This window comes from Coregonus lavaretus (assembly GCF_964263955.1).
Source record: "Coregonus lavaretus genome assembly, chromosome: 2".
Classification (NCBI taxonomy): domain Eukaryota; kingdom Metazoa; phylum Chordata; class Actinopteri; order Salmoniformes; family Salmonidae; genus Coregonus; species Coregonus lavaretus.
Window position 1 is genome coordinate 18,347,022 of NC_139989.1, and position 26,390 is coordinate 18,373,411.

The window sequence follows — 26,390 nt, forward strand, 5'->3', positions numbered from 1 at the left end:
GTTTTCACTTTGTCATTATGGGGGATTGTGTGTAGATTGGTTGGGGAAATTCAGGCTGTAACACAACAAATTGTGGAATAAGTCCAGGGGTTTGAATACTTTCTGAAGGCACTACATTCACATTCATATTCATGCATTCTCACTTTGATGTAGCCTATACTGAATAACAACTACTGTATTGATATCTTTTCTAAATTAAAAATAACTTATTGTTTGTTAATTTCAACATGTTTTACTGTTATTTATCTACTGATCCTTACATTTTAATCTATTCAATTTCCTAAAATATATCTTTAGCAGGCCTAGTCAATTTTATGCTGCACCTTTACTACTCAATCAACCGTCCAGCAGATGGTGATATGGCAAAAATAAATTATTGATTGACCTCTTGCCTCTCAGTAAACCACCAAAATAAACCATATTTCTATATGTTCATCTTTAAGTGTTTATGTTTTAAACTACATGACTTGACAATATAACTAAATAAAATAATATTTAGCAGCACATTCCTGCTTTACGGCGGTGGAAGATTGTTGTAAAAGTAAACCATGTGACTTATGTGACGTCAGCTCGATGTTACTTCCGGGTTTGCCTTATTTTGTTGACGGGCAGATAGATTCTTTGTTGTTTTGAGTTATTGGGTATTTATTTCAAAATGAACCGTATTTTCGGTCGAGGAAAACCGAAGGGACCACCACCAAATCTAACGGAATGTATAGGAAATGTAAGTATATGGAAATAACTTAATCAGAGCAGTGTCTTTGACAAACAAACAAAATAACTTGGCATGCTGGCTGGCTAACGGTAACTAGCTTGCTACTGTAGCTGGATGACAGCTGATTGTTCTAGAAACAATGGGAGAGAGTTATGGCCTGCATGACAGCCCATTTGATACCTATAGTTTATAGAATACTGTTTAGCTACATACTTTTCAGCATGGTATTGAAAGTTAGTTTGATTAGCCTTGTAATATTGTCGTAGTTGCTAAGCTAACTTGCCTAATTAGCTAGATGGCCAATTGACTAAAGTTCAGTAAGGTGATGCTGGTTTTCCACTGTCTGTAGGCTAAAACAGTGGTTCCCAACCAGGGGTACTAGGCCTATCCACAGGGGGTACTTGAGAACACTCATGAGACCATAGGCTTATTGGTAAAATGCACATGAGGGGGTACTTCAGGGGTACTCCGGGCAGAGAGAAATTCAGCTGGTGGTACAGTAACTGAAAAAGGTTGGGAACCACTTGGCTAAAAGGTGTAGTTCCTTCAACCAACCAGTTTTACAGGTTTGACCACATTAGGTATTTAGCTAGTGCCATTGACTGTAAAAATGAAAGAAAATTATTCATTGATTATTTGATCATTATAATAACTTGTACATGTATTTGAATAACTTTTTCTGATATCACAAAATGTTATTACAAAGACTTCAGACTCATACAAGAGTATTGAGGTATGTAGGTGCTTTTAGCAACGGGATGTATTAACATACACAAGCGTTGCTTTCAATTATATTGGGTTGCACAAAAACAGTCAGTGGGAAGCCAGAAGTAAAATTCAATTTCAATTTACTGTGCGGTCATTATGATGGGGGAAGTTTTAGACAAAATATCTAAAGGATCATTTTATTAAACAGACTTTCTAAACGGGGGTCTGTTGTAGACCCACTTCCTCTCTGCTTACCTCATGTCAAAATAAAAGTCCTGCACGAGCCATATGTGGACAAAAATATATATAATTTGTGGGGGACTTTTAGATATTTTGTCTCAAATTCCCCCGTCTTAATGACCAACAAAGTAAGTGGAAATGGAATTGTATTTAACTTCTGGCTTCCCACAGACTGTTTTTGTGCAACCCAATACAATTCAAAGCAACGCTAATGTATGTAAATACACCCGCGTTGCAAGAAGAACCTATGACAGGGTTCCCCAACTGGCAGCCCGCGGGCTGAATTTGGCCCCCGCGTGGTTTTATTTGGCCCCCCCCAAAATAAAATAATACATACATACATACATACATACAGTGCTTTCGGAAAGTATTCAGACCCCTTGGCTTTTTCCACATTTTGTTACGTTGCAGCCTTATTCTAAAATGGATTAAATAAAAAAATATCCTCAGCAATCTACACACAATATGCCATAATGACAAAGTGAAAACAGGTTTTTAGAAATGTTTGATTAAAAATAGAAACAGAAATACCTTATTTACGTAAGTATTCAGATCCTTTGCAATGAGACTCAAAATTGAGCTCAGGTGCATCCTGTTTCTGTTGATCATCCTTGGTATGTTTCTACATCTTGATTGGAGTCCACCTGTGGTAAATTCAATTGATTAGATATGATTTGGAAAGGCACACACATGCCTATACAGTGGGGAGAACAAGTATTTGATACACTGCCGATTTTGCAGGTTTTCCTACTTACAAAGCATGTAGAGGTCTGTAATTTTTATCATAGGTACACTTCAACTGTGAGAGACGGAATCTAAAACAAAAATCCAGAAAATCACATTGTATGATTTTTAAGTAATTAATTTGCATTTTATTGCATGACATAAGTATTTGATCACCTACCAACCAGTAAGAATTCCGGCTCTCACAGACCTGTTAGTTTTTCTTTAAGAAGCCCTCCTGTTCTCCACTCATTACCTGTATTAACTGTACCTGTTTGAACTCATTACCTGTATAAAAGACACCTGTCCACACACTCAATCAAACAGACTCCAACCTCTCCACAATGGCCAAGACCAGAGAGCTGTGTAAGGACATCAGGGATAAAATTGTAGACCTGCACAAGGCTGGGATGGGCTACAGAACAATAGGCAAGCAGCTTGGTGAGAAGGCAACAACTGTTGGCGCAATTATTAGAAAATGGAAGAAGTTCAAGATGACGGTCAATCACCCTCGGTCTGGGGCTCCATGCAAGATCTCACCTCGTGGGGCATCAATGATCATGAGGAAGGTGAGGGATCACCCCAGAACTACACGGCAGGACCTGGTCAATGACCTGAAGAGAGCTGGGACCACAGTCTCAAAGAAAACCATTAGTAACACACTACGCCGTCATGGATTAAAATCCTGCAGCGCACGCAAGGTCCCCCTGCTCAAGCCAGCGCATGTCCAGGCCCGTCTGAAGTTTGCCAATGACCATCTGGATGATCCAGAGGAGGAATGGGAGAAGGTCATGTGATCTGATGAGACAAAAATAGAGCTTTTTGGTCTAAACTCCACTCGCCGTGTTTGGAGGAAGAAGAAGGATGAGTACAACCCCAAGAACACCATCCCAACCGTGAAGCATGGAGGTGGAAACATTATTCTTTGGGGATGCTTTTCTGCAAAGGGGACAAGACGACTGCACCGTATTGAGGGGAGGATGGATGGGGCCATGTATCGCGAGATCTTGGCCAACAACCTCCTTCCCTCAGTAAGAGCATTGAAGATGGGTCGTGGCTGGGTCTTCCAGCATGACAACGACCCGAAACACACAGCCAGGGCAACTAAGGAGTGGCTCCGTAAGAAGCATCTCAAGGTCCTGGAGTGGCCTAGCCAGTCTCCAGACCTGAACCCAATAGAAAATCTTTGGAGGGAGCTGAAAGTCCGTATTGCCCAGCGACAGCCTTAAACCTGAAGGATCTGGAGAAGGTCTGTATGGAGGAGTGGGCCAAAATCCCTGCTGCAGTGTGTGCAAACCTGGTCAAGACCTACAGGATACGTATGATCTCTGTAATTGCAAACAAAGGTTTATGTACCAAATATTAACTTCTGCTTTTCTGATGTATCAAATACTTATGTCATGCAATAAAATGCAAATTAATTACTTAAAAATCATACAATGTGATTTTCTCGATTTTTGTTTAGATTCCGTCTCTCACAGTTGAAGTGTACCTATGATAAAAATGACAGACCTCTACATGCTTTGTAAGTAGGAAAACCTGCAAAATCGGCAGTGTATCAAATACTTGTTCTCCCCACTGTATATGGTCCCACAGTGCATGTCAGAGCAAAAACCAAGCCATGAGGTCGAAGGAATTTTCCGTAGAGCTCCGAGACAGGATTTTGTCGAGGCACAGATCTGGGGAAGGGTACCAAAAAATGTCTGCAGCATTGAAGGTCCCGAAGAACACAGTGGCCTCCATAATTCTTAAATGGAAGAAGTTTGGAACCACAAATACTATTTTTCTAGAGCTGGCCGCCCGGCCAAACTGAGCAATCAGGGGGAGAAGGGCCTTGGTCAGGGAGGTGACAAAGAACCCGATGGTCACTCTGACAGAGCACTAGTGTTCCTCTTTGGAGATGGGAGAACCTTCCAGAAGGACAACCATCTCTTCTGCACTCCACCAATCAGGCCTTTGTTAGAGTGGCCAGACGGAAGCCACTCCTCAGTAAAAAGCACATGACAGCCCGCTTGGAGTTTGCCAAAAGGCATCTAAAGACTCTCAGACCATGAGAAACAAGATTCTCTGGTCTGATGATATCAAGATTGAACTCTTTGGCCTGAATGCCAAGCGTCACGTCGGGAGGAAACCTTGCACCATCCCTACGGTGAAGCATGATGGTGGCAGCATCATGCTGTGGGGATGTTTTTCAGCGGCAGAGACTGGGAGGACTAGTCAGGGTCAAGGCAAAGATAAACGGAGCAAAGTATAGAGAGATCCTTGATGAAAACCTGCTCCAAAGCGCTCAGGACCTCAGACTGGGGTGAAGGTTCACCTTCCAACAGGCTAACGACCCTAAGGACACAGCCAAGACAACGCAGGATTGGCTTCGGGACAAGTCTCTGAATGTCCTTGAGTGGCCCAGCTAGAGCCCGGACTTGAACCTAATCGAACATCTCTGGAGAGACCTGAAAATAGCTGTGTAGCAACGCTCCCCATCCAACCTGACAGAGCTTGTAGTGTCATACCCAAGAAGAAGACTGTAAGGCTGTAATCGCTGCCAAAGGTGCTTCAACAAAGTACTAAGTAAAGGGTCTGAATACTTATGTAAATGTGATATTGCAGTTTATTTTATTTTATAAACTTGCAAAATTTTCAAAAAAACGGTTTTTGCTTTGTCATTATGGGGTATTGTGTGTAGATTGATGAGAAAAATAACTATTCAATCCATTTTAGAATAAGGCTGCAACGTAACAAAATGTGGAAAAAGTTAAGGAGTCTCAATACTTTCCGTATATATTTTGGGGAATTTTCATTGTACGTAAAAGAGTGTAAAAACACCACTTATTTTTATTTTGAAAATCTGTTCCCAAGTATTCCCACGCATAATACAGAGACACGTGATCGTATACAAATGTAAGCAAGGTTTGAAATGATCATGTATTTGTCAAATATTGTATCTGTTTGTGATTCTTGCGATCAAATTGCAGTCTACAAATGATTTGTAATTATGTTCCGACCATCCGCTCACCAAAACATCGGCCTGCGGCTGAATCCCTGATGTATGAGTTATGAAAACAGTCTGCCTGGCTAACTCGTTACTCCCACTCTTTCTCTCTTTTTAAGGTTGACTCACGAGCGGAGTCTATTGACAAGAAGATTGATAGACTAGATGTTGAACTGGTCAAGTACAAGGATCAGATGAAGAAGATGAGAGATGGCCCTTCAAAGGTAAGAGTGAAGGCCTGCACTGAGTGAAGCAGACTGTGATAGTAGACATGTTTACCAGTCAATCATTCTATTATGCCAACCAGGTCTCAGAGCATTTCGTATTATTATTTACATAAATCCGAGAACACGCCATTTAGTATGATGCGTTACGTTTTATATGGTATGTATTAATTTGTGGATGTCCATCACCCATTTCGTATGATATGTTACAAGTTACAATTAGTATTTTATGTTACGAATTTGCAAAACGTATAATATTTTACGAATTTGCAAAGCGTATGCTATGTTACGAATTCTAGCTAGGTGGCTAACATTAGCTATCTGGCTAACGTTAGCAAGGCTAGGGGTTAAGGTCAATGTTCCCTCTAAGCTGCGCTCGTGCTCGGCCTCGCACCACCTCCAGGACTGCCACGCAGAAGAAATGCCATGCCACGCAGAGACGCAAGTTCGCCCCATTAGTTTGCACTATATAGATTAATGTTTTTTCTGTGATCTAATTAACATTATATCAGCCCCTTTTCAATGCAACAAACCAAAACAAATCTAACTTTGCAAGATTGTGTCTGTGATTTTGTTGTCGACAGAGCCAGAGCGCAACGGAGTATAATTCTATTGGCGGGGGTAGCCCACGAGCGGTCTTTCAATCACCTGCGAGTGATTGCGCTTTTCAGATCAGAGCGCAGAGCCGCGGGTGTGCACATTTGTTGATATTCTTTGCTAGTTAGCGAGTTATTAGCCCAGTTATACATAAGTATAGGTCAGCAATGGGGAGTTAATGCTTCCTACAAGAGCACAAAACGTGTAGGCCACATTTCAAGCTGTCTTTTAAAAGCCAGTCAGGTAAAAAGCTTACATCTTAATTAAAGGGGCAGTGTTGTATTTTGAGACAGGCTTGAATATGCAAATAAGCCAATAGGCAGAGAGGTAGCCTACATTGTCTAATTCTCTGTATGGTAATAATAATTAATTGTATTTTGTAAAGTGGTTTCTTGCATAATAAAACACAATACAATGCAATTTACAGCCACCTATTTGGCCCATGGTGTTACAGAGCAAGTAAAAAATAATTAATATCAAGCCCTTCATAATGTAAAAACGTTTTTAAAAGTCTCATGCAATGTAGGCCTGCATTGAACACCACATATAGGCTACTGTAGGCTATATCATAGAAATCAAAGCTATTTCCATGTGGAAAATGTTATGCGATTTGCTCCAATGGTTTTGTTGGTAGGCCTACATAATGCTCAAATAGCCACAATAGCCTATTGGCTACTGTCTAAAACTGTAAGAGTACAGCCTCAGTGTTCACTCTAAACGTGTGCCAGAAGTTGCACAAAATTCTCACAACGTTCAAGTTTCCGCTCACAAGAGCCAAAAATTTGCTCAGTGCCCCAAAACATTAGAGGGTAAAACTGGTTAAGGTTAGGAGTTAGGTTAAAGGGTTAGGGAAAGGGTTAGCTAAAGTAGTAAGTAGTTGAACATTTGCTAATAACCTAAAATGCTAAAGCTATCCGTGTTGAGATTCGAACTCGCAACCTTTTGGGTTGCTAGATGTTCACGTTATACGCCCACCCAGCCACCCTACTTTCGTTTTTACCTTAAGTAACCATCTGTCTTATGTAACCATACCAAACATAATATATAATACTAATATATATTATTATCCCACCAAAGCTCGACTCCCGAGTGGCGCAGTGGTCTAAGGCACTGCATTGCAGTGCTAGCTGTGCCACTAGAGATCCTGGTTCGAGTCCAGGCTCTGTCGCAGCCTGCCGAGACCGGGAGACCCATGGGCGGCGCACAATTGGTCCAGCGTCGTCCAAGGTAGGGGAGGGTTTGGCCGGCAGGGATGTGGGTTTGTTTCCGACGGGGGGGCCAGTATGACAAAAAACAAAAACAAACAAAAAAACATGTATGCACTCACTAACTGTAAGTCGCTCTGGATAAGAGCGTCTGCTAAATGACTAAAATGTAAATGTAAATCCCAGATTTACCTTTACTGTGTTACGTCTAGTCTATGAGACTAGGCTGATTATACATGTAATGCTCTTCTGGGGAATTCAACCTGAGTTAAGTGCAAGTAAATTAACGAAATTCCCTTTTTTTATGCACTTTTCTCTCTACGCGTGAGAATAGCACCCACCATTTGTTTAAGTTGGAGATTAAAGAAATGAAGGTGTGGCGGAGGTGTGTCTGCAGATACGCCTTATTCCTCATAATTCAACCACCTTTACGTGCGATGAAACGATAAATAAGGTCGAGCAACCTATCGGTTCCAAGTGGAACAACATCTACTTAATTTTTTCCGATAGAATGACACCATTCTCCATTAACTGTAATTTCCTAATTGATAAGAGCTATTAATAAGAGCTAGGTAAATGAGTAAACCATTTGGATAAAGGAATTGTAAAAATACATCACACATGGGAAACCAGTCATATGGCAGCAAACTAAAGCACACACTACATGACCAAAAGTATGTGGACAGCTGCTCATCATAAATCTCATTCCAAAATCATGGGCATTAATATGGAGTTAGTCCCCCCTTTACTGCTATAACAGCCTCCACTCTTCTGGGAAGGATTTCCACTAAGATGTTGAAACGTTGCTGTGGGGACTTGCTTCCATTCAGCCACAAGAGCAATAGTGAGGTCGGGCATTGATGTTGGGCGATTAGGCCTGGCTCACAGTCGGCGTTCCAGTTCATCCCAAAGGTGTTCGATGGTGTTGAGGTCAGGGTTCTGTGCAGGCCAGTCAAGTTCTTCCACACTGATCTTGACCATTTCTGTATGGACCTTGCTTTGTGTACGGGGGCATTGTCATGCTGAAACAGGAAAGGGCCTTCCCCAAACTGTTGCCACAAAGTTGGAAGCAGGGTATTGTCTAGAATGCAATTGTATGCTGTAGCGTTAAGATTTACTTCACTGGAACTAAGGGGCCTACCCCGAACCATGAAAAACAGCCCCAGACCATTATTCCTCCTCCACCAAACTTTACAGTTGGCACTATGCATTGGGGCAGTTAGCGTTCTCCTGGCATCCACCAAACTCAGATTCGTCTGTCGGATTGCCAGATGGTGAAGCGTGATTCATCACTGCAGAGAACACATTTCCACTGCTCCAGACTCCAATGGGAGTGAGCTTTACACCACTTCAGCCGACGCTTGGCATTGCACATGGTGATCTTAGGCTTGTGTGCGGCTGCTCGGCCATGGAAACCCATTTCATGAAGCTCCCAACGAACAGTTATTGTGCTGACGTTGCTTCCAGAGGCAGTTTGGAACTCGGTAGTGAGTGTTGCAACCGAGGACAGACAATTTTACGCACTTCAGCACTCGGCGTTACCGTTCTGTGAGCTTGTGTGGCCTACCACTTCGTGACTGAGCCGTTGTTGCTCCTAGACGTTTCCACTTCACAATAACAGCACTTACAGTTGACCGGGGCAGCTCTAGCAGGACAGAAATTTGACAAACTGACTTGTTGGGAAGGTGGCATCCTATGACGGTGCCACGTTGAAAGTCACTGAGCTCTTCATTAAGGCCATTCTACTGCCAATGTGTGTCTATGGAGATTGCATGGCTGTGTGCTCGATTTTATACACCTGCCAACAACAGGTGTGGCTGAAACACCCGAATCCACTAATTTGAAGGGGTGTCCACATACTTTTGGCCATGTAGTGTATCAACATCACCCGTTATGCACCTGCATAAGGTAAGTCTGAATACTAACTACTGGAAGTGTGTAGTAAAGGCGTGCATATGAAAGGAATACATTTCCTAAGTGTGAATCGGACCCTTAAAACACAAGTTTGTCACTGTGGGGGCATGGGCCATCTGCATCCTCCCTCTACAGTTCCACTTGTTCTTAGGGGTTGTTTGGAACATTATACATGTATGTCTGTCCATCCATGTGGACAGACATACAGTATATCAGTATTAATGCCTTATGTTGTGTAAATTGTGTTTCCTGGTTATGTTTTCATCAGAACATGGTCAAGCAGAAGGCAATGAGAGTGCTGAAGCAGAAGAGAATGTGAGTCATTTATGAAAGCAGTCTGCCAATGCATGAAACACCTCCAATCAATCAGGACCAACATCACAGTAACACAATGATGAACCACATAATGAGCTGTAAACCAGTCAAATGAGTACATCATAACATCTTCATTGATAGAGGTTATCATTTGAATCGTGATGTTTTTCAGGTATGAGGGCCAGAGAGATAACCTCACACAGCAGTCTTTCAACATGGAACAGGCCAACTACACAATACAAACTCTCAAAGACACAAAAACAACAGTAAGGGGGATCAGCAGTGTGCTGACTGTAGCACTTACAATTTACTGTAGTTGTCATAGTTATCTGGGTAAACATCTCTGATATTGCATTATAGGTGGATGCCATGAAAATTGGAGCCAAAGAGATGAAGGCGGCATACAAGAACGTGAAGATCGATCAGATTGAGGTAAGCCATTTGTCTTCTATTTGTCTGCTCAATATATTCAAGTTATCTGGTTTGTGTTCATCCAGGTTAAGTGAATGTGAGGTTTCAGTGAGGATGGCCTATTGGGTATTGAGAATGGGTTAAGAGCTCTTTGTGTTCCTGATGCAGGATCTCCAGGACCAGCTGGAGGACATGATGGAGGATGCCAACGAGGTGCAGGAGGCGATGAGCAGAAGCTACGGGACGCCAGAGATCGATGATGATGACCTGGAAGCAGGTCAGTACTGTGAGAGCATGACACAGCCACAAGGAAGACAATACACTGACACTGTGTTACAACACAGTTGGTTTTGCTCCAGTACAGGATAGGTCTATATTAAAACACTGCCGTATATCAACAGATGGCATCATTTCCCACCACACTACAGAGAAGTTTGGTTCACTTCAGCAGTGATACAACAACAGTCAATACAGTCCTTACATCAATAGGATGCATGTAATAATTGTGCATCAATGGCTGTGTGTGTTCCCAGAGCTGGATGCCCTGGGAGATGAGCTGCTGCTGGATGATGACAGCTCCTACCTGGATGAGGCCAGCACTGCCCCCTCCATCCCAGAGGGAATACCCAGCGACAGGGCAACAAACCGGGTACACATCTGTCTCTCTCTAACCACTGTATTTACGTTTACCATGTTTGGTCGTGGATCACTGGCAAACACAGCTGACAGTTGCCTTGTTCGTAGGGTTGTTTGTTTTATAGGACATTACATTGAAGACACATTTATGCACTCATTTAGATGTGGTGTTTCATAATAAATTGTAATTTATTTTGCCTATGTTTTTCAGGGTGGAGTTCTGGTGGATGAATTTGGCCTGCCACAGATCCCTGCCACATAATGGATAGACAGCAGGCAGAAACCAATGGCAACACTCCCAACTGTTTTTTTTAATGTATCATAGCCTTTTTACAACATATATCCGACTGACATGCATTATTAAATGGTGGTGGACAAAAGACTCAACCCGCCTTAGATTATCTATTTAAGATCATCATTGATATCGGATATGGAAATCAATAGTGATGCACTAGCTATATTCATTCTTGATCGTATGAACAAATGTTTTTTTTTCTCCAAGGTGATTCTTGGTTGTTCTAACTTCTACTGCAGCACTGTGTTGCCAACTACCAATAAATATAAATATTTCAAATGATGCCAATGGTGGATTAGTTATAAAATCAGGCATATTTGTAGTTAAATTTTTTTAAACAAAGGAGGGAGACAGGACTAAATAAGTAATTTAATTGTACAATAGAACACTAGTAGTGCATAGAATTACAATCACTCAAAAGCAATAAATACATTTCTGAAAGTATTCATGTAGTTGAACGATATGCTTTCTCTTTGGGTGCAAATGTTGGACAATGTAACATTTAGACCAGAGCTACCGTCCTGTAGGTTTACACTCCAACCCTAATCTAGCGCACCGGATTCTAATAATTAACTGGTTGATAAACTGAACCAGTGAAGTTACAACTGGGGTTGGAGTGAAAACCTACAGGAAGGTAGCTCTCCAGGAACAGGGTTGGAGAGCCCTGGTTTAGACGATTAAAATCACAAAAACAGTACCCAAACTGTATAGTTTTATGACAGCAACAAAGGCCTTGTTTGAGCCAGTCATCACCAACTGAGCCTATAACTGAGGGGGAAGATCTTCTTGTGAAGGTATTCAACAACCTCAGTCTTGTTCCAAAGCTTTTCAAATTCATAGTAAGGAATCTGCAAAAACAAAAAAACTTCTATTAGTAACAGATGGAGCACTGAGAGCAAAAACAGAAGATCCAACTGAATACAGATATGCTCCTGACAGAGTAGATGCCTAGAGACAGAACACTAGCAAAGGGGCTGAAATCAGAATTTACAGCAGACAGAACCATAGAAATAGAACACTCAAAATATACAGCAGATGAACACTTGCAACAAAGGGAGAACAGAACACTCAAAAGGTTGCAGAGTGAATTTCTGACCTGAACAACTTCATATCCCAGAAGCCTCAGGTGCCGCTGCTTGATGGCCTCTTTCCCTAGCAGCTGTCTTGTGTTCACAGTGAACCTCTTGTCGCCGTCAATGCAAACTGCTATCCTGCAAGTACACAACAAAATTAACAGATCGTATGGGCATGAATTAAATAGCTATTGTACAACAATTTTATCACCTATGTTTATTAATTTCATGGCTTAAATGTCTATTGTTTATATACCTCTTGTAGATATCATCGATTTGACTGGCAGGCAATACATATCCTTCCTCATCAAGCTTTATTTCCACATCTGAAACGACAAGAAACAGAGGCCTGATTTCTTTGCACCTTTCATTTTCAGTATAGGTATAACCATAACATTGTCTGAAGCATTGAATTAAATTTTACCTGTGTTGCATCTTACAATGTGCTGTACATTACCTAGTGTGTAGCAGTATGGAGTGAGGACTCTGGAAGCGAAGTAGGCGCGGGCCCCTAGTAGATCCACCAGTCCAATTTTCACATAGTTGTAAAGGTGTCCGTCCACTAGAGTCTCCAGAGAGCGACCAGGAGTTAGAAAAGACTTGACACGGTACTTAGGAAGGAGCCTTGGACCCTGGGGTTAAAACAGGGTGTTAAGGGTGAATCAGAGGATAGTGTGCTAGGATGGCAACACTGTAGTTGAAGTTGCAATGCTATCATAGACTGAACATTGATTTGTAATAACTCGTTAGCCTACCTCATAAAAAGGGCATTCAAGCTTCACAGTCATGTAGAGTTGGGTCAGTTGTGCCAGAACAATCCGGTCAACCCCTGAGCCTTGCTCTGGGACACACATAAATGTACAACTGATTAATCAAAGACTGTGCAATTGATTAACCAAAGAAACTGTGCCGATATAAGTATGGAGAGTAGTAAAATAAGCGTGAGCTAATTATTAAGGATGCATTACCTTGTAGTTGCTGGAGGAAGTAGCGGTTGAAGACCTTAGACACAAAGTTGACAGGAAACCGCTCTACCAGGATGCAGGAGTGCAGTAGGTTGAGGAGTGTCCGGGGCTGGAAGTGAGAGAAGCGTGCATGCAGGATGGCCTCCACCTTCCGGAACACCTCCCCGGCATTGGGCGGCAGGTAGCCCAGCTTCCCGAACGGCATGATCTGCCTGGCCACTTGGCTGGTGCTGTATTCGTCTGCCCGGTACACAAAGCTCTCCGCCACCGCGTCAAACACCGGCTGCGACAGGATGTTCCGACGCCCAAAGTACTGCATCACTTTGGTGACTGTCTCTGGATGGGACGTGAACGCCATCTTGGGCACGTGTCTCTCCATGGCCTCCACCAAGAAGTGGTCGCTGTGGCCAAAGTGCATGAGCGCCCCGAGCACTAGCCCCAGCTCCTCATCTCTGAAGTGGGGTACGTGCCTGACCGCCTGCTTACACAGGCTGATGACCAGTGGCATGGCCTGGGTCTGGTTCAGGACCACCAAGGCACTAAGCACCCTGCTGACAGCAGGGGGGTCCATACGAGAGGTGACTGACACAGCGTAGGCGTGCATAGCGTTTAGGAGGTCCTGGTAGCGGCCGCCCTCCCCTACTCCAGCCTGCAGCAGTCCGTATACTGCAGTGAGTTCTACCAGGCTCCACTGACCCAGCTCCTGCCTCTGTACCTCCTCCATCAGCTGCTCCAACATCCCACAGCCCGGGCCCTCCAGGGCCAGCAGGGCCTGGCCCAGGGTGCACAGCTGGTCCATGCTCATCTGGCCCCTGTCCAGCCGCTCCTGGCTCTCCGACACCAGCCGCACCACCAGCATGCTCCAGGGGTCTAAGTAGAGGCGTGTGCAGGCCAGCAGAGCAGAAACCAGCCCGGCCTCCGTCAGACGCCCAGAGTCCTGCTCCAGCTGGCAGCACAGGGCCCTGAGAGTGTCCTTCTCCAGCACTTTGGGGTCCTTCAGGGAAGTGCCGTCCTGCTCCATGTCAGCCACGCGGTGCAGGGCTTCCGCTGCCATGGTGTCAGACATGATCTCCACTGTGCGGAGGAGTCTCAGCACCTGTCTGGAGGAAGAGCAGCTAACCAGGCGGTCATGGAAGGCCTTCTCCTCTGCATCAGTGGGCCGGTGCAGCTGACTCAGACGGAACCTGGGGACTGAGTCTTTGTGGAGGCTGACTGACCCAGTGGTGTAGAAAGGGTCCTTGGCAATGGTGGACAAAGTCATCCTACCATAGTCTGGCTGACTGAGTTTCCGACAGCCCTGCCTCTGGATACAGCGGTCAGCTGAGGTCCATAGACACGCCACACACAGGGGCTCCCCTACCGGAACACTCAGGAGTCTGGTGCGACTCAGCTCGCCTGGAGGACAGAGGTGTGCCCCTGTCTGCCTGAGCAGTTGAAGCCTCTGGATCACTTTTAAAGCCATGGCTCTGTTCCAGGACTCACCAGGCAGTTCTAACCTGTGTGAGCATAGGAGCAGATGGTTAGCTAAGCCTACAAAGTTCTGGTAACTCAGTTGACCTAATGGGCAGTTTCAGTTGAGAATATATCACTGCAGTAAGATGGATAGCAAGATGTTTTCCATGGAATGTCCCATTCATTTTGATGTTAGCTTGCTAGTTATGTAACCTTGGCTTGCTGGTGGTTATCAAACCAGCGACCGCACGCAGCATATGCTAACTACGCATACCACGACCTAGCCATACATTAAGAAAATCCATTCAAATGTCAAAAATCAATTCAAATGTCAGCATTTTGCGAACTAATGCAGTGCAATGTACGGGAAAACACAAAATGTAATTTTGCCCTTGTGTTAGTTAGCGGTCATGGCTAGAAGGGATACAGTGTCAAATTAACGTCAAAAGTTTAAACTGTTTTGCATTTTAGCTAACCATAACCCCAAACATGTTCATAACCTTAACAATTATCCTAACCTGCTACGAAAAGGCAAATCTTACAAAAGCTGTATCCTTTCTAGTGAACACTTAAGCTAGCTACAAAGCGGAAGTTGAAGTTATATTATAGGCAACATAATAGCTAGCCTGTTAGCTAGTAGACGTGACAATGTGGTCCTCTGTAGCTCAGCTGGTAGAGCACGGCGCTTGTTACGCCAAGGTAGTGGGTTCGATCCCCGGGACCACCCATACACAATAAAAATGTATGCACGCATGACTGTAAGTCGCTTTGGATAAAAGCGTCTGCTAAATGGCATATTATTATTACAACGAAGGCATTGAAATGATAAATTCCCTTACTTTATTAATGAACTAAACAGTTGGCAAGAAGAGTACTAGGTACACAGTTTACCTTTCGTGGAACAGGACGCACTGACAATTCTTTTTGAAAAATCCACCCACTGGTCCAGCGTGGTTCCGTAACGAAGGAAGGTGCTCATTCGTGATTGGCCCCGTTGTAAACCAATAGGGTGGGAAAATCTGTTTTACAAAGCCACTAGCGTGCACCATAATACATTTACATTTTCGCAGACGCTCTTATCCAGAGCGACTTACAGTTAGTGCATACATTTTTGTTGTTGTTGTGGGAATCGAACCCACAACCCTGGCGTTGCAAACGCCATGCTCTACATACCTCTAATACCATTTAATGTCAAATGTTACCACACTTTTACAGATTCTGTACGGAGAGTGTTAGTGACATTTCAGATTATTCAGTAAATCCTTGATGATTGACTAAAAGTATCTATGGGGCTAAGTACACTTTGAAAAAGTTAAACTGAACTGTGCATTCAAGGTGGATCCCCCTGATGTTTTGACCTACATTATTTTCGCAGAGGCAAAATCAGGTTGAGGTCAGACTACTCAGATCTCTAAATTAATGTGGTTTATTGCAGCTTTTGCATTGATATTCCTGAATATATATTTCCCCCATTGATTTGAACAGTATATAGGCATTTAAAACAAATCCTTTCATAGTCGCTGGTGCTCCATCTTTGACATACATGTCCACACACACTAGGTTGAATGGGTAATGTGGGGACATGACATAACAGCCTGTGTTGCACAGGAGACAGCAGAATAAGGGAACCATCAGCTTACTAGACAAATCCACATTCCGACAATGTAATGTTTATTTCAACAGTCAAATCATGATTTAAAACAGGGTCAAGAATGGAGAAAAATACAAGTTGAGAGTACTTTATTTAAAAAGTTTATATTTATTATCAAATGTAAAAATTCAGCTAGACCAGGCCATTTGAGTAACTTAGGCGCTTGCGTCAAGTTGCATTTTCTACCACTTTCACATCACAGACTAGTACATTGTTTTGGATATTCACAAATCACCAGCTCGCTACATTTCTCTAATACAGATGTGCAAATCTGGCAGTATTGAAATGGGAGCTCACAGGTGGGTCATTCCATGAAAAGAGTGCCTTTCACATCTCTTTGATATTTTGAGTGGAATTTGTGCACCAATATTGCATTTTTAAATTGCCATTTAATATATAACACATGGAGAATTCAGTAATTCTGATGATTTTCAATATGAATAAAGACTTGCAAAAGTGCCAAGACTCAGTATTTTGACATGTCCCTTCAAACACACCAACTTTTTTTAACCCACTTAACCCCAAAATTTCACCAGCATTGTAATGCTCCATTTATTTTGTTGCTTTGACAGTCATTTCTGAAGATTTATTTCATGTGATTAGTGAATAATTTACACTTGTCCCTCATTTTAAAGGTCAACCCTGTTATGTGAACTCGTTTTAATATGGTGAAACCATTCCTCTTTAAATATTTTTTTCTAAAGAAACATTGAACAGCTAATAGTCAAATCAAACTGGAAAACTGAGCAGGTCGAGCATAACACGTCAACCCTATTACCCATAGAGACGCTATTAATGTTAACAATTTTAATTTGTGAAGCTTTCATTCAATTACCACTGCCTGTTGCACACAAGCTTCCACTCTCCATCACAAGGGGATTTATGGCTGATTTAAGATTAAATTGTCAACCCTGTTCCTTTGTCACGTACTATAGTAATGCTTATTTAACCTCTGGAGATGGGAAAACTTGTTTGTATGAAGATGAACATGTGCCTTTATAACAGAATGTTAGAAAAAAAATTTTTTATGCCAAGTTAGACTCCTCAAAAGGCATTGAATTAGTGGAATGACCCAGGTATGGTTGATAGCAGTGGTTTCGCTTGCTTAAAAAAACATGGGTTTTATAGAGCCGAGACACGCAGCAAGATGGTCTAGCCGGTGGTAAAGGAGAAGAGGGGTCAGAGGGGGTGGAGAGAAACCATAATGACTGGCATGGCTGTGGTCTTAATCGTCCTTGTCCTTGGCTCCGTGTTTTAGGATGCGTGTGAACTCCACGTAGTTGAAGTTACTCTTTTTGTCAATGGGCGCCTCCCTGAAGAGCTCATCCACTTCCTCGTCTGTGAAGCGGTCGCCCATGGTGGTCAGCAGCTCTCTGAGGTATTCATCCTGGATGACACCTGAGGACAGACAGCGTGACAGACAGGTATGCGAAAATGCCCATGGGTACTTCCCCCAGGCGGGTATGCATGGGTTAGTTATGTTGAATCACACTCAACACATCAGCTGTTTCTAAAATGACCTGCGCTTGGCCAACACAAAAACACAACCTGAACGGATTTGAGCAAAGTTCACAGAAAGCATCTTTGTATTTACAATCCATTTAAGGAACATGTAGTACGCTCAAGGGTGGTATTTTGAAAGGAAGTTACGGGTAGCGATCCTTTCAAGGAAATAAAACAAAAACGTCCTGTGTGTATTTTTGTAAGCATGAATATTCCATATTGACCTGGTTTCATTATTATTTTTCAGCCTGAACCCCTGGGAGCTATGGCTTAACCCACAGGACCAACAGTTATTGAACAGCCCACACATTACTATCTCAGAAGCACTGAGGAAGCTAGTCCAGTCTACCCAGCTGAGTCATATCTTGAAAAGCAAACAACTCAGGAACTTTGTTCTCTACACAGCATGGATCTACACAGCCACCAACATGACATCATGCCCATTTCACTTAGGCTAATTCTCTAAAAACGTTTCCCCAAAGATGATCTTACCTGTGCCCTCTTCGTCGAAGCAGGCAAAAGCGTTTCTGATGACGTCCTCAGGGTCTGTACCGTTGAGCTTCTCTCCGAACATGGTGAGGAACATGGTGAAGTTGATAGGCCCAGGAGCTTCAGTCATCATAGCCTCCAGGTACTCATCAGACGGGTTCTTCCCTGAGAATGAATCACAGTGCCACATTAGAACAGATTGCAACTTCCTGTTACCAGTAACCTAGTTCTACAATAACATTGTCATAAATGGTTTCAATCATATAAAACAATGGGAACAGGGTGTAGGGAATGTTGATGGAAAAACACCTGCTCTTTATTAATGCATGACTGTTTCAATAGAATACCACTCCTAACACCAGCTCAGGTATCTCTTGAGTGTGTTTGTTAAGCTCCCCCTTCAATGATTCTCTTGATCAATTGTTTGACAGATTGAGGTAGAGCACCCAGTTGTCTTTTATTATTATTTTGGTGGGAGTGTCTTCCCCCATACTACAAAATCAGGTTTGAGGAGTTAGCGAGGTAACTCCGGATAACCGGTAACACGAATGTGGCTCACCTTTTAGCCAGGTACATTTCTATGGCATCGAATCCTTTAGAACTAACCTGCTCCGGGGCAGGCTAACTCACAGCTAACTCCATTTATCCTGAATGAGGTGTCTGAGCCACGAGTTAAGGACCAATGACATCAGATACCCTCCCTCTTACCAAGATTGTGTTATCATCCCCTTCATTTAAGGAAGACGAATGATTAAATATTTTATTAATCAAATGTTGTAAAAGATACCCATCACATTACACAGAGCATTTGCTTTCCAAACTGTACATTTCACACGATTGTATTTTGAAATATTGCAAAAGGTAAACTTACAGCTGCAACCAACCATAGACAGCAGTTCCCATTCAAGTCAAGACTGGCAGCCAGTGTACCCATGAGTTTAACAGTCAAATTGCCAGGGTTAGAGGTTTCAAAACCCTTCTATGGATTATATGTCTATGGCCACAATGCAACAAGACAGCATTTCTAAAACCCCATTTCACACCATAGCCTGCTGAATTTGCAAACTAACTTTTTTCATTTAGAGCGACAGTTTGGCGTTCGACTAGCCATGTGACAAGCCTGCTAGAGTTAGCAGCAGGCGGACAAGCAATATCCACCTTCGTAGTACAGATGATGCCTGACCTGGAATGTGAAGCTAAGTGCCTCTGTTTCACATTGAGTGAAATAAACAAAGTCCAAGAGAAAACAATGAACTGATTTCAGATCAGCAGAGGGGGTTTTAGGGACTAGCTAAGATACTCACCCAGTGAGGCCAGCATGTCGTGCAGATCCTCCTTGTCGACAAACCCGTCACGGTTCTGGTCGATCATGTTGAAGGCCTCCTTGAACTCCTGGATCTGAGACTGGTCAAACATAGCGAACACATTGCTGGTAGCACGCTGGGGGCGCTTCTTGGTGGTCTTTCCCTTTGCCCTTTTGCTCGACATTTTGGCTGTTGTGTGTGTTTACCTGCAAGGGTAAAAAGAGCATATTCCTGAAGTCAGCAGCACCAAATTTGTAATATCCCAAATGACTTTACTACTTCAAATCTGACTTAGAAATAGTGTTCGGATGTCAATGAAGCTCAATTCCAGGGACAATCAAATGTTATGATACTTAAGGGGCTATGGAAAACAAATTGAGAGCAGCAGGTACACTGACTCATGCAATTACCCAAAATAAGATTTGACCAGTTATGCCCAGCTTTCCTTGGCTATGGGCTACTCTTATTCAGACTGTGGCAAATATTCCCCCGAGAGGTGTCCTCACTGCACTATAAATGGAAATGTTCTACTGCTGTGAAGGTTGTTCTAGTTCCCATTACACAGGACAGGAAAAACTGATGTGAAAGAACGAAAAAAAATCCATTTTCAGGCAAGTTCAACAACCTCAATATGCCTCCCTACCTAGCTAGTAATAGATGGAGTCAGTGGTCCACACCATTGACTCACTATTATGGCAACAGCACAGGGCAGGATAAGACCGGTTTAGTGATCTCATTTGATGTTGTGCAATAATACTAGGTGACTGAATTCAGACTGAAGTTCAATCAGAGACATACTAGCTAACGTTAACTGTATAAAAGTAGTGGTTGAGTGCAAGTACGATAAACTAGCTACAAACACCCATTGAAATTCCATACCTTGAGAAATAATTTAGTTTTTTTTTTTTTTTTTAAGCCACCTTTTTGTTAGCGATAGGCCTACGTCATGAATGGACAAAGGGGCCTATAAAACAGATTAATCTAACTAATAGCTATTACTACTTGCGTTGATAGTAGCATCGTAGAAATTAACATGCAGCACAAATATCAATTTACATAAATGCGGAATGGTTATGAGTAAGAAGTTAAAGAGACAGCTGACGTTAGCGACATTGTTAAGGAGACGACAAAAACATTACGAATGCCAGGATGCTCGCTAGCTTAGCTAGGTAGTTACTGTCCTTTGTTTTGGCACATCTCATAATATGCAGCTATCTAGCGTACGGTCTCTTGATGCAACTTAAAACAATTTCAATTTGCTAGTTAGAACAACATTTTCTTTCTCTCCGTTCTGGAAATACTGTAATCTTGGCAGCTAACAAGCCAACTGCTAGTTTATTTAGCTAGCCTGCTAACTCCGCTAGCTAAGGCTAAATCAGCCAGCAAACAAATACTTTCATATGAAAACGATTGTAGAGTAGACATATCAAGCTGGACAGTAGACATTTCAATAGTAGCATGGAACTGGCAAGTGAAATAACACTTCTACGTTCAAATAAGCAAACATTAGACCTAGCTACCTGATTTCGAGAAGCTGGATAGTCAGTTAGCCCGTGCTGCTCTCTCTCTCTCAACCACCGCCCTAACTTCCTTAAATGTTTCCGCACTGGCAATACAGACCAAACTAACTTCGTGAAATGGGGAGGGATTTAGAATTTCAAAATCATTTTTATTTGATTTCAACAAAAAATGTTTTACCCTATAGTAAAACAATTATACATTTAGATATTTCGTTCATGTTCTTTGCTTTGACTATACATAACTTGATGTAATGCTTATAAATCTGTTCAGTTTTACATTGGTATACCCTCCATTGGAGTTAATGGGGTTTCCTCAAAACACTCCCTTGCTACATATACATTCTTGAGATATGCCCAAATACGGAGAAAATAAATGCATCTTCCTGTGCCTTATCATGAGTAAGATAACAGCTCGTTGGTGACACACTTTTTAACATAGTAAACTCTGATTTCCTCAATTTAACAAAACATATAGAGTGAACAGTTGGTTCCTCTTTGCTGCTTGGAGAGACGGTTAATGCTGGAGATCCAAAGCAAGAAAGCCCTATGGAACCCATGATGACTCACTGGTTAAAATGGGCCACAGCAGTAACCTAATGTGGGTTCTCAGTGACCACACGCTCCTCAAAGGGAACAAGAGAAGGGGTTTAACAATGTAGAGCCCCACCCCCTTGTCATAGGCCAAAGGAAGAGTAAACATAAATAATGATCCCTATTAGTGCTATTTTACCATTCATTAGTTTGGTTGTTCAAGATATGAGCAATTGCTATAGTTTACAACTATGGTCCAATAACCATCTGCTTAATGTAAAGGTGTGCATTCTGCCTGTTCCCAAGAGAAGTGGAATTATTCTTAGTCTGTTGAACCATATAAAACTATTTTTACTATAGAGTCAACAGATTGGAACCAGAGCAATGTATTTATCTAAACATATACTCAACCCTGCACCTTAGAGGCTCCTGCCTATGTACATAGACATGGAACACTGGTCACTTTATTAATGGAACACTGGTCACTTGAATAATGTTTACATACTGTTTTACCCACTTCATATGTATACACTGTAGTCTAGTCAAGGCTCATCCTATATAACTACTGCTGTACATATACTATTATATATTATGTATTCTTCAGATATACTACATATTCTATCCATATACTGTCCATAATGTCTATACATCCCATCATATACAGTGCATTCGGAAAGTATTCAGACCCCTTGACTTTTTCCACATTTTGTTATGTTACAGCCTTATTCTAAAATTGATAAAATTACATTTTCCCTCATCAATCTACACACAATACCCCATAATGCCAAAGCAAAAACACATTTTTAGAAATGTTTGCACATTTATAAAAATAAATAAACGGAAATACCTTATTTACATAGGTATTCAGATCCTTTGCTATGAGACTCGAAATTGAGCTCAGGTGCATCCTGTTTCCATTGACCATCCTTGAGATGTTTCTACAACTTGATTGGAGTCCACCTGTGGTAAATTCAATTGATTGGATATGATTTGGAAAGGTACACACCTGTCTATATAAGGTCCCACAGTTGACAGCACATGTTAGAGCAAAACCCAAGCCATGAGGTCGAAGGAATTGTCCGTAGAGCTCCAAGACAGGATTGTGTTGAGGCACAGATCTGGGGAAGTGTAAAAAAAGATTCCTGCAATATTGAAGGTCCCCAAGAACTCAGTGGCCGCCATCATTCTTAAATGGAAGAACTTTGGAACCACTAAGACGCTTCCTAGAGCTAGGGAGGTGACCAAGAACCCGATGGTCACTCTGACAGAGCTCCAGAGGTCCTCTGTGGAGATGGGAAAACCTTCCAGAAGGACAACCATCTCTGCAGCACTCCACCAATCAGGCCTTTATGGTAGAGTGGCCAGACGCAAGCCACTCCTCAGTAAAAGGCACATGACAGCCCGCTTGGAGTTTGCCAAAAGGCACCTGAAGGACTCTCAGACCATGAGAAACAAGATTCTCTGGTCTGATGATACCAAGATTGAACTCTTTGGCCTGAATGCCAAGGGTCACGTCTGGAGGAAACCTGGCACCATCTCTACGTTGAAGCATGGTTGTGGCAGCATTATAATGTGGGGATGTTTTTCAGAGGCCGGGACTGTGAGACTAGTCAGGATCGAGGGAAAGATGAACGGAGCAAAGTACAGAGAGATCCATGATGAAAACCTGCTCCAGAGCGCTCAGGACCTCAGACTGGGGCGAAGGTTCACCTTCCAACAGGACAACGACCCTAAGCACACATCTAAGACAATGCAGGAGTGGACAAGTCTCTGAATGTCTTGAGTGGCCCAGTCAGAGCCCGGACTGGAACCCGATCGAACATCTCTGGAGAGGCCTGAAAATAGCTGTGCAGCGACGCTCCCCATCCAACCTGACAGAACTTGAGAGGATCTGCAGAGACGAATGGGAGAAACTCCCCAAATACAGGTGTGCCAAGCTTGTAGTGTCATACCCAAGAAGACGCAAGGCTGTAATCGCTGCCAAAGGTACTTCAACAAAGTACTGAGTAAAGGCTCTGAATACTTATGTAAATGTTATGTCACTTTTTTATTTTTAATACGTTTGCAAAAATTTCTAAAACCTGTTTTTGCTTTGTCATTATGGGGTATTGTGTGTAGGTTGATGAGGGAAAAAAACAATTACAGCCTTGCAGACCTTTGGCATTCTTGTTGTCAATTTGTTGAGGTAATCTGAGGAGATTTCACCCCATGCTTCCTGAAGCACATCCCACAAGTCGGATTGGCTTGATGGGCACTTCTTACCTACCATACGGTCAAGCTGCTCCCAAAACAGCTCTATAAGGTTGAGATCCGGTGACTGTGCTGGCCACTCCATTATAGACAGAATACCAGCTGACTGCTTCTTCCCTAAATAGTTATTGCATAGTTTGGAGCTGTGCTTTGGGTCATTGTCCTGTTGTGGGAGGAAATCGGCTCTTCAGTTTCTTGGCAATTTCTCGCATGGAATAGCCTTCATTTCTCAGAGCAAGAATAGACTGACGAGTTTCAGAAGAAAGTTATTTGTTTCTGGCCATTTTGATTCTGTAATCGAACCTACAATTGCTGATGCTCCAGATACTCAACTAGTCTCAAGAAGGCCAGTTTTATTGCTTATTTAATCAGCACAACAGTTTTCAGCTGTGCTAACATAATTGCAAAAGTGTTTTCTAATGATCAATTAGCCTTTTAAAATGATAAACTTGGATTAGCAAACACAACGTGCCATTGGAACACAGGACTGATGGTTGCTGATAATGGGCCTCTGTACGCCTATGTAGATATTCCATAAAAAATCAGCCGTTTCCAGCTATAATAGCCATTTACAACGTTAACAATGTCTACACTTTATTTCTGATCAATTTGATGTTACTTTAATGGACAAAGAATTTGCTTTTCTTTCGAAAACAAGGACATTTCTAAGTGACACCAAACTTTTGAACGGTAGTGTATATACTCCAGACTCCGACATTGCTCATCCTAATATTTCCATTCTTTTACTTTTTAGATTTGTGTGTATTGTTGTGTACTGCACTGTTGGAGCTAGGAACACAAGCATTTTGCTACACCCGCAATAACATCTGCTAAATATGTGTATGTGACCACTAAAATGTTATTTTATTACATTTTTTATGGAAACAGGTGCTGCACTGCAACGACAGGAATGAGCAATGGAGAACAATATCTTGAGACCCTAATGTGTTCATGTTTACTCAGAGGAGACAGAGCGTCTGCTACTCAACTGGGATGGCGAAGAGAGCTTAAATCTCAAAACCATTAAACAAACCAATAATAACACACCTGATTCAGTTAAAACTAGTTAAACGTCTAGTTTTGATTTACATGTGGTTGAGTTTTCAACTATTGTGAATTCAACGTGAAATCAACAAATGTCACTATGTCATTGTATTTAGGTTTTAAAAAATGGTGAAAAAAATATGAAATTCCCTTACTTTGATGACTTTTTGCAAATCCAATGAGTTTTCAACGTTGATTCAACGCAATTACATATTTATTTTTTTTCGGTTGAAATGATGTGGAAACAACGTTGATTCAACCAGTTTTTGCCTAGTGGACATTGATTAGTGAATTTAGTGTGTTTCTGCTGGGCTAGAACAAATGCCTGCTCTGTGCCTGTCTGACCAGAATCAAATGTTTCACAACCGGCCGTGATTGGGAGTCCCATAGGGCAGCGCACAATTGGCCCAGCGTCGTCCGGGTTTGGCCAGTGTAGGCCGTCATTGTAAATAAGAATTTGTTCTTAACTGACTTGCCTAGTTAAATAAAGGTTAAATAAAAAATAAAAATAAAATAATAATAAACATTACCCCATATTGACCACTAGAGGGTACTAGTCTCATAGGGGTGGAAACGAAAACAAAGTTTGCTTTCATAATCCACGATCCACCACGCCCACTCCTATCCAGTTGTACTTTGTGGGGTTGTTGCTTGTTGGCAACCAGGGCAAACTTTGGTGTGAGGCTATCTTGCCAATGGGCAAGATCACTTACTGACAAGCCTGACAAGCCTGACAAACACCAGGAACAATGGGAGGCACCATGGTTAAAGTAAAATGGTTCTGTCCCAAAAGGCACCCTATTCCCTATATAGTGCACTGCTTTATACAGTGCCTTCGGAAAGTATTCAGACCCCTTGACTTTTTCAACATTTTGATATGTTACAGCCGTATTTACATAAGTATTCAGACCCTTTGCTATGAGACTCGAAATTGAGCTCAAGTGCATCCTGTTTCCATTGATCATCCTTGAGATGTTTCTACAACTCGATTGGAGTCCACCTGTGTTATATTCAATTGATTGGACATGATTTGGAAAGGCACACACCTTTCTATATACAGTGGCTTCGGAAAGTATTCAGACCCCTTGACTTTTTCCACCTTTTGTTACGTTACAGCCTGTTTCCCCAAGAACACAGTGGCCTCCATCATTCTTAAATGGAAGAAGCTTGGAACCACCAAGACACTTCCTAGATCTGGCCGCCCTGCCAAACTGAGCAATCGGGGGAGACGGACCTTGGTCAGGGAGGTGAAAAAGACCAGATGGTCACTCTGACAGAGCTCTAGAGATCCTCTGTTGAGATGGGAGAACCTTCCAGAAGGATAACCATCTCTGCAGCACTCCACCAATCAGGCCTTTATGGTAGAGTGGCCAGACGGAAGCCACTCCTCAGTAAAAGGCATATGACAGCCTGCTTGGAGTTTGCCAAAAGGCGCCTAAACAAGACTCTCAGACCATGAGAAACAAGATTCTCTGGTCTGATGAAACCAAGATTGAACTCTTTGGCCTGAATGCCAAGTGTCACGTCTGAAGGAAACCTAGCACCATCCCTACGGTGAAGCATGGTGGTGGCAGCATCATGCTGTGGGGATGTTTTTCAGCGGCAGGGACTGGGAGACTAGTCAGGATCGAGGGAA

The 26,390-nt window shown here is 42.5% G+C and overlaps 3 protein-coding genes across 3 annotated transcripts; 1 reads left to right on the top strand and 2 right to left on the bottom strand.

Moving 5' to 3' along the window:
- The first annotated feature begins 557 nt into the window (after positions 1-557).
- On the top strand, positions 558-11,416 carry LOC311100411 (charged multivesicular body protein 5-like). Its single transcript, XM_084141311.1, has 8 exons — positions 558-724; positions 5,495-5,599; positions 9,584-9,630; positions 9,803-9,896; positions 9,991-10,062; positions 10,210-10,318; positions 10,575-10,690; positions 10,889-11,416. Exons 1-8 carry the CDS (start codon positions 656-658, stop codon positions 10,937-10,939), a joined length of 663 nt encoding a protein of 220 aa, XP_083997437.1. The 5' UTR covers positions 558-655; the 3' UTR covers positions 10,940-11,416.
- LOC311100404 (FAST kinase domain-containing protein 3, mitochondrial-like) lies at positions 11,330-15,877 on the bottom strand. Its single transcript, XM_084141303.1, has 7 exons — positions 15,354-15,877; positions 13,014-14,506; positions 12,801-12,886; positions 12,503-12,677; positions 12,302-12,371; positions 12,069-12,183; positions 11,330-11,820 (listed from the first exon to the last, which is right to left on the bottom strand). The coding sequence occupies exons 1-7, from the start codon at positions 15,509-15,511 to the stop codon at positions 11,722-11,724; spliced, it is 2,196 nt and encodes a 731-aa protein (XP_083997429.1). The 5' UTR covers positions 15,512-15,877; the 3' UTR covers positions 11,330-11,721.
- Positions 15,878-16,187: 310 nt separating this feature from the next.
- Positions 16,188-21,011, bottom strand: LOC311100415 (myosin regulatory light polypeptide 9-like). Its single transcript, XM_084141328.1, has 4 exons — positions 20,930-21,011; positions 19,410-19,615; positions 18,109-18,270; positions 16,188-17,511 (listed from the first exon to the last, which is right to left on the bottom strand). Exons 2-4 carry the CDS (start codon positions 19,591-19,593, stop codon positions 17,339-17,341), a joined length of 519 nt encoding a protein of 172 aa, XP_083997454.1. The 5' UTR covers positions 19,594-19,615; positions 20,930-21,011; the 3' UTR covers positions 16,188-17,338.
- Between the last annotated feature and the right edge of the window lie 5,379 nt (positions 21,012-26,390).

Bases quoted from the DNA above. Each gene is read 5' to 3' on its own strand.
- LOC311100411 (XM_084141311.1), top strand. From the start codon at position 656: ATGAACCGTATTTTCGGTCGAGGAAAACCGAAGGGACCACCACCAAAT. The intron at 725-5,494 runs GTAAGTATATGG...TCTCTTTTTAAG, and splicing joins TAACGGAATGTATAGGAAAT to GTTGACTCACGAGCGGAGTC. The intron at 10,063-10,209 runs GTAAGCCATTTG...TTCCTGATGCAG, and splicing joins TGAAGATCGATCAGATTGAG to GATCTCCAGGACCAGCTGGA.
- LOC311100404 (XM_084141303.1), bottom strand. From the start codon at position 15,511: ATGGTGCACGCTAGTGGCTTTGTAAAACAGATTTTCCCACCCTATTGG. The intron at 14,507-15,353 runs GTAAACTGTGTA...ATGCTCACACAG, and splicing joins TGCGTCCTGTTCCACGAAAG to GTTAGAACTGCCTGGTGAGT. The intron at 11,821-12,068 runs GTCAGAAATTCA...TTGTTTTTGCAG, and splicing joins TGGGATATGAAGTTGTTCAG to ATTCCTTACTATGAATTTGA.
- LOC311100415 (XM_084141328.1), bottom strand. From the start codon at position 19,593: ATGTCGAGCAAAAGGGCAAAGGGAAAGACCACCAAGAAGCGCCCCCAG. The intron at 18,271-19,409 runs GTGAGTATCTTA...ATTCATTCTCAG, and splicing joins CGACATGCTGGCCTCACTGG to GGAAGAACCCGTCTGATGAG. The intron at 17,512-18,108 runs GTAAGATCATCT...GTCTGTCCTCAG, and splicing joins CTTCGACGAAGAGGGCACAG to GTGTCATCCAGGATGAATAC.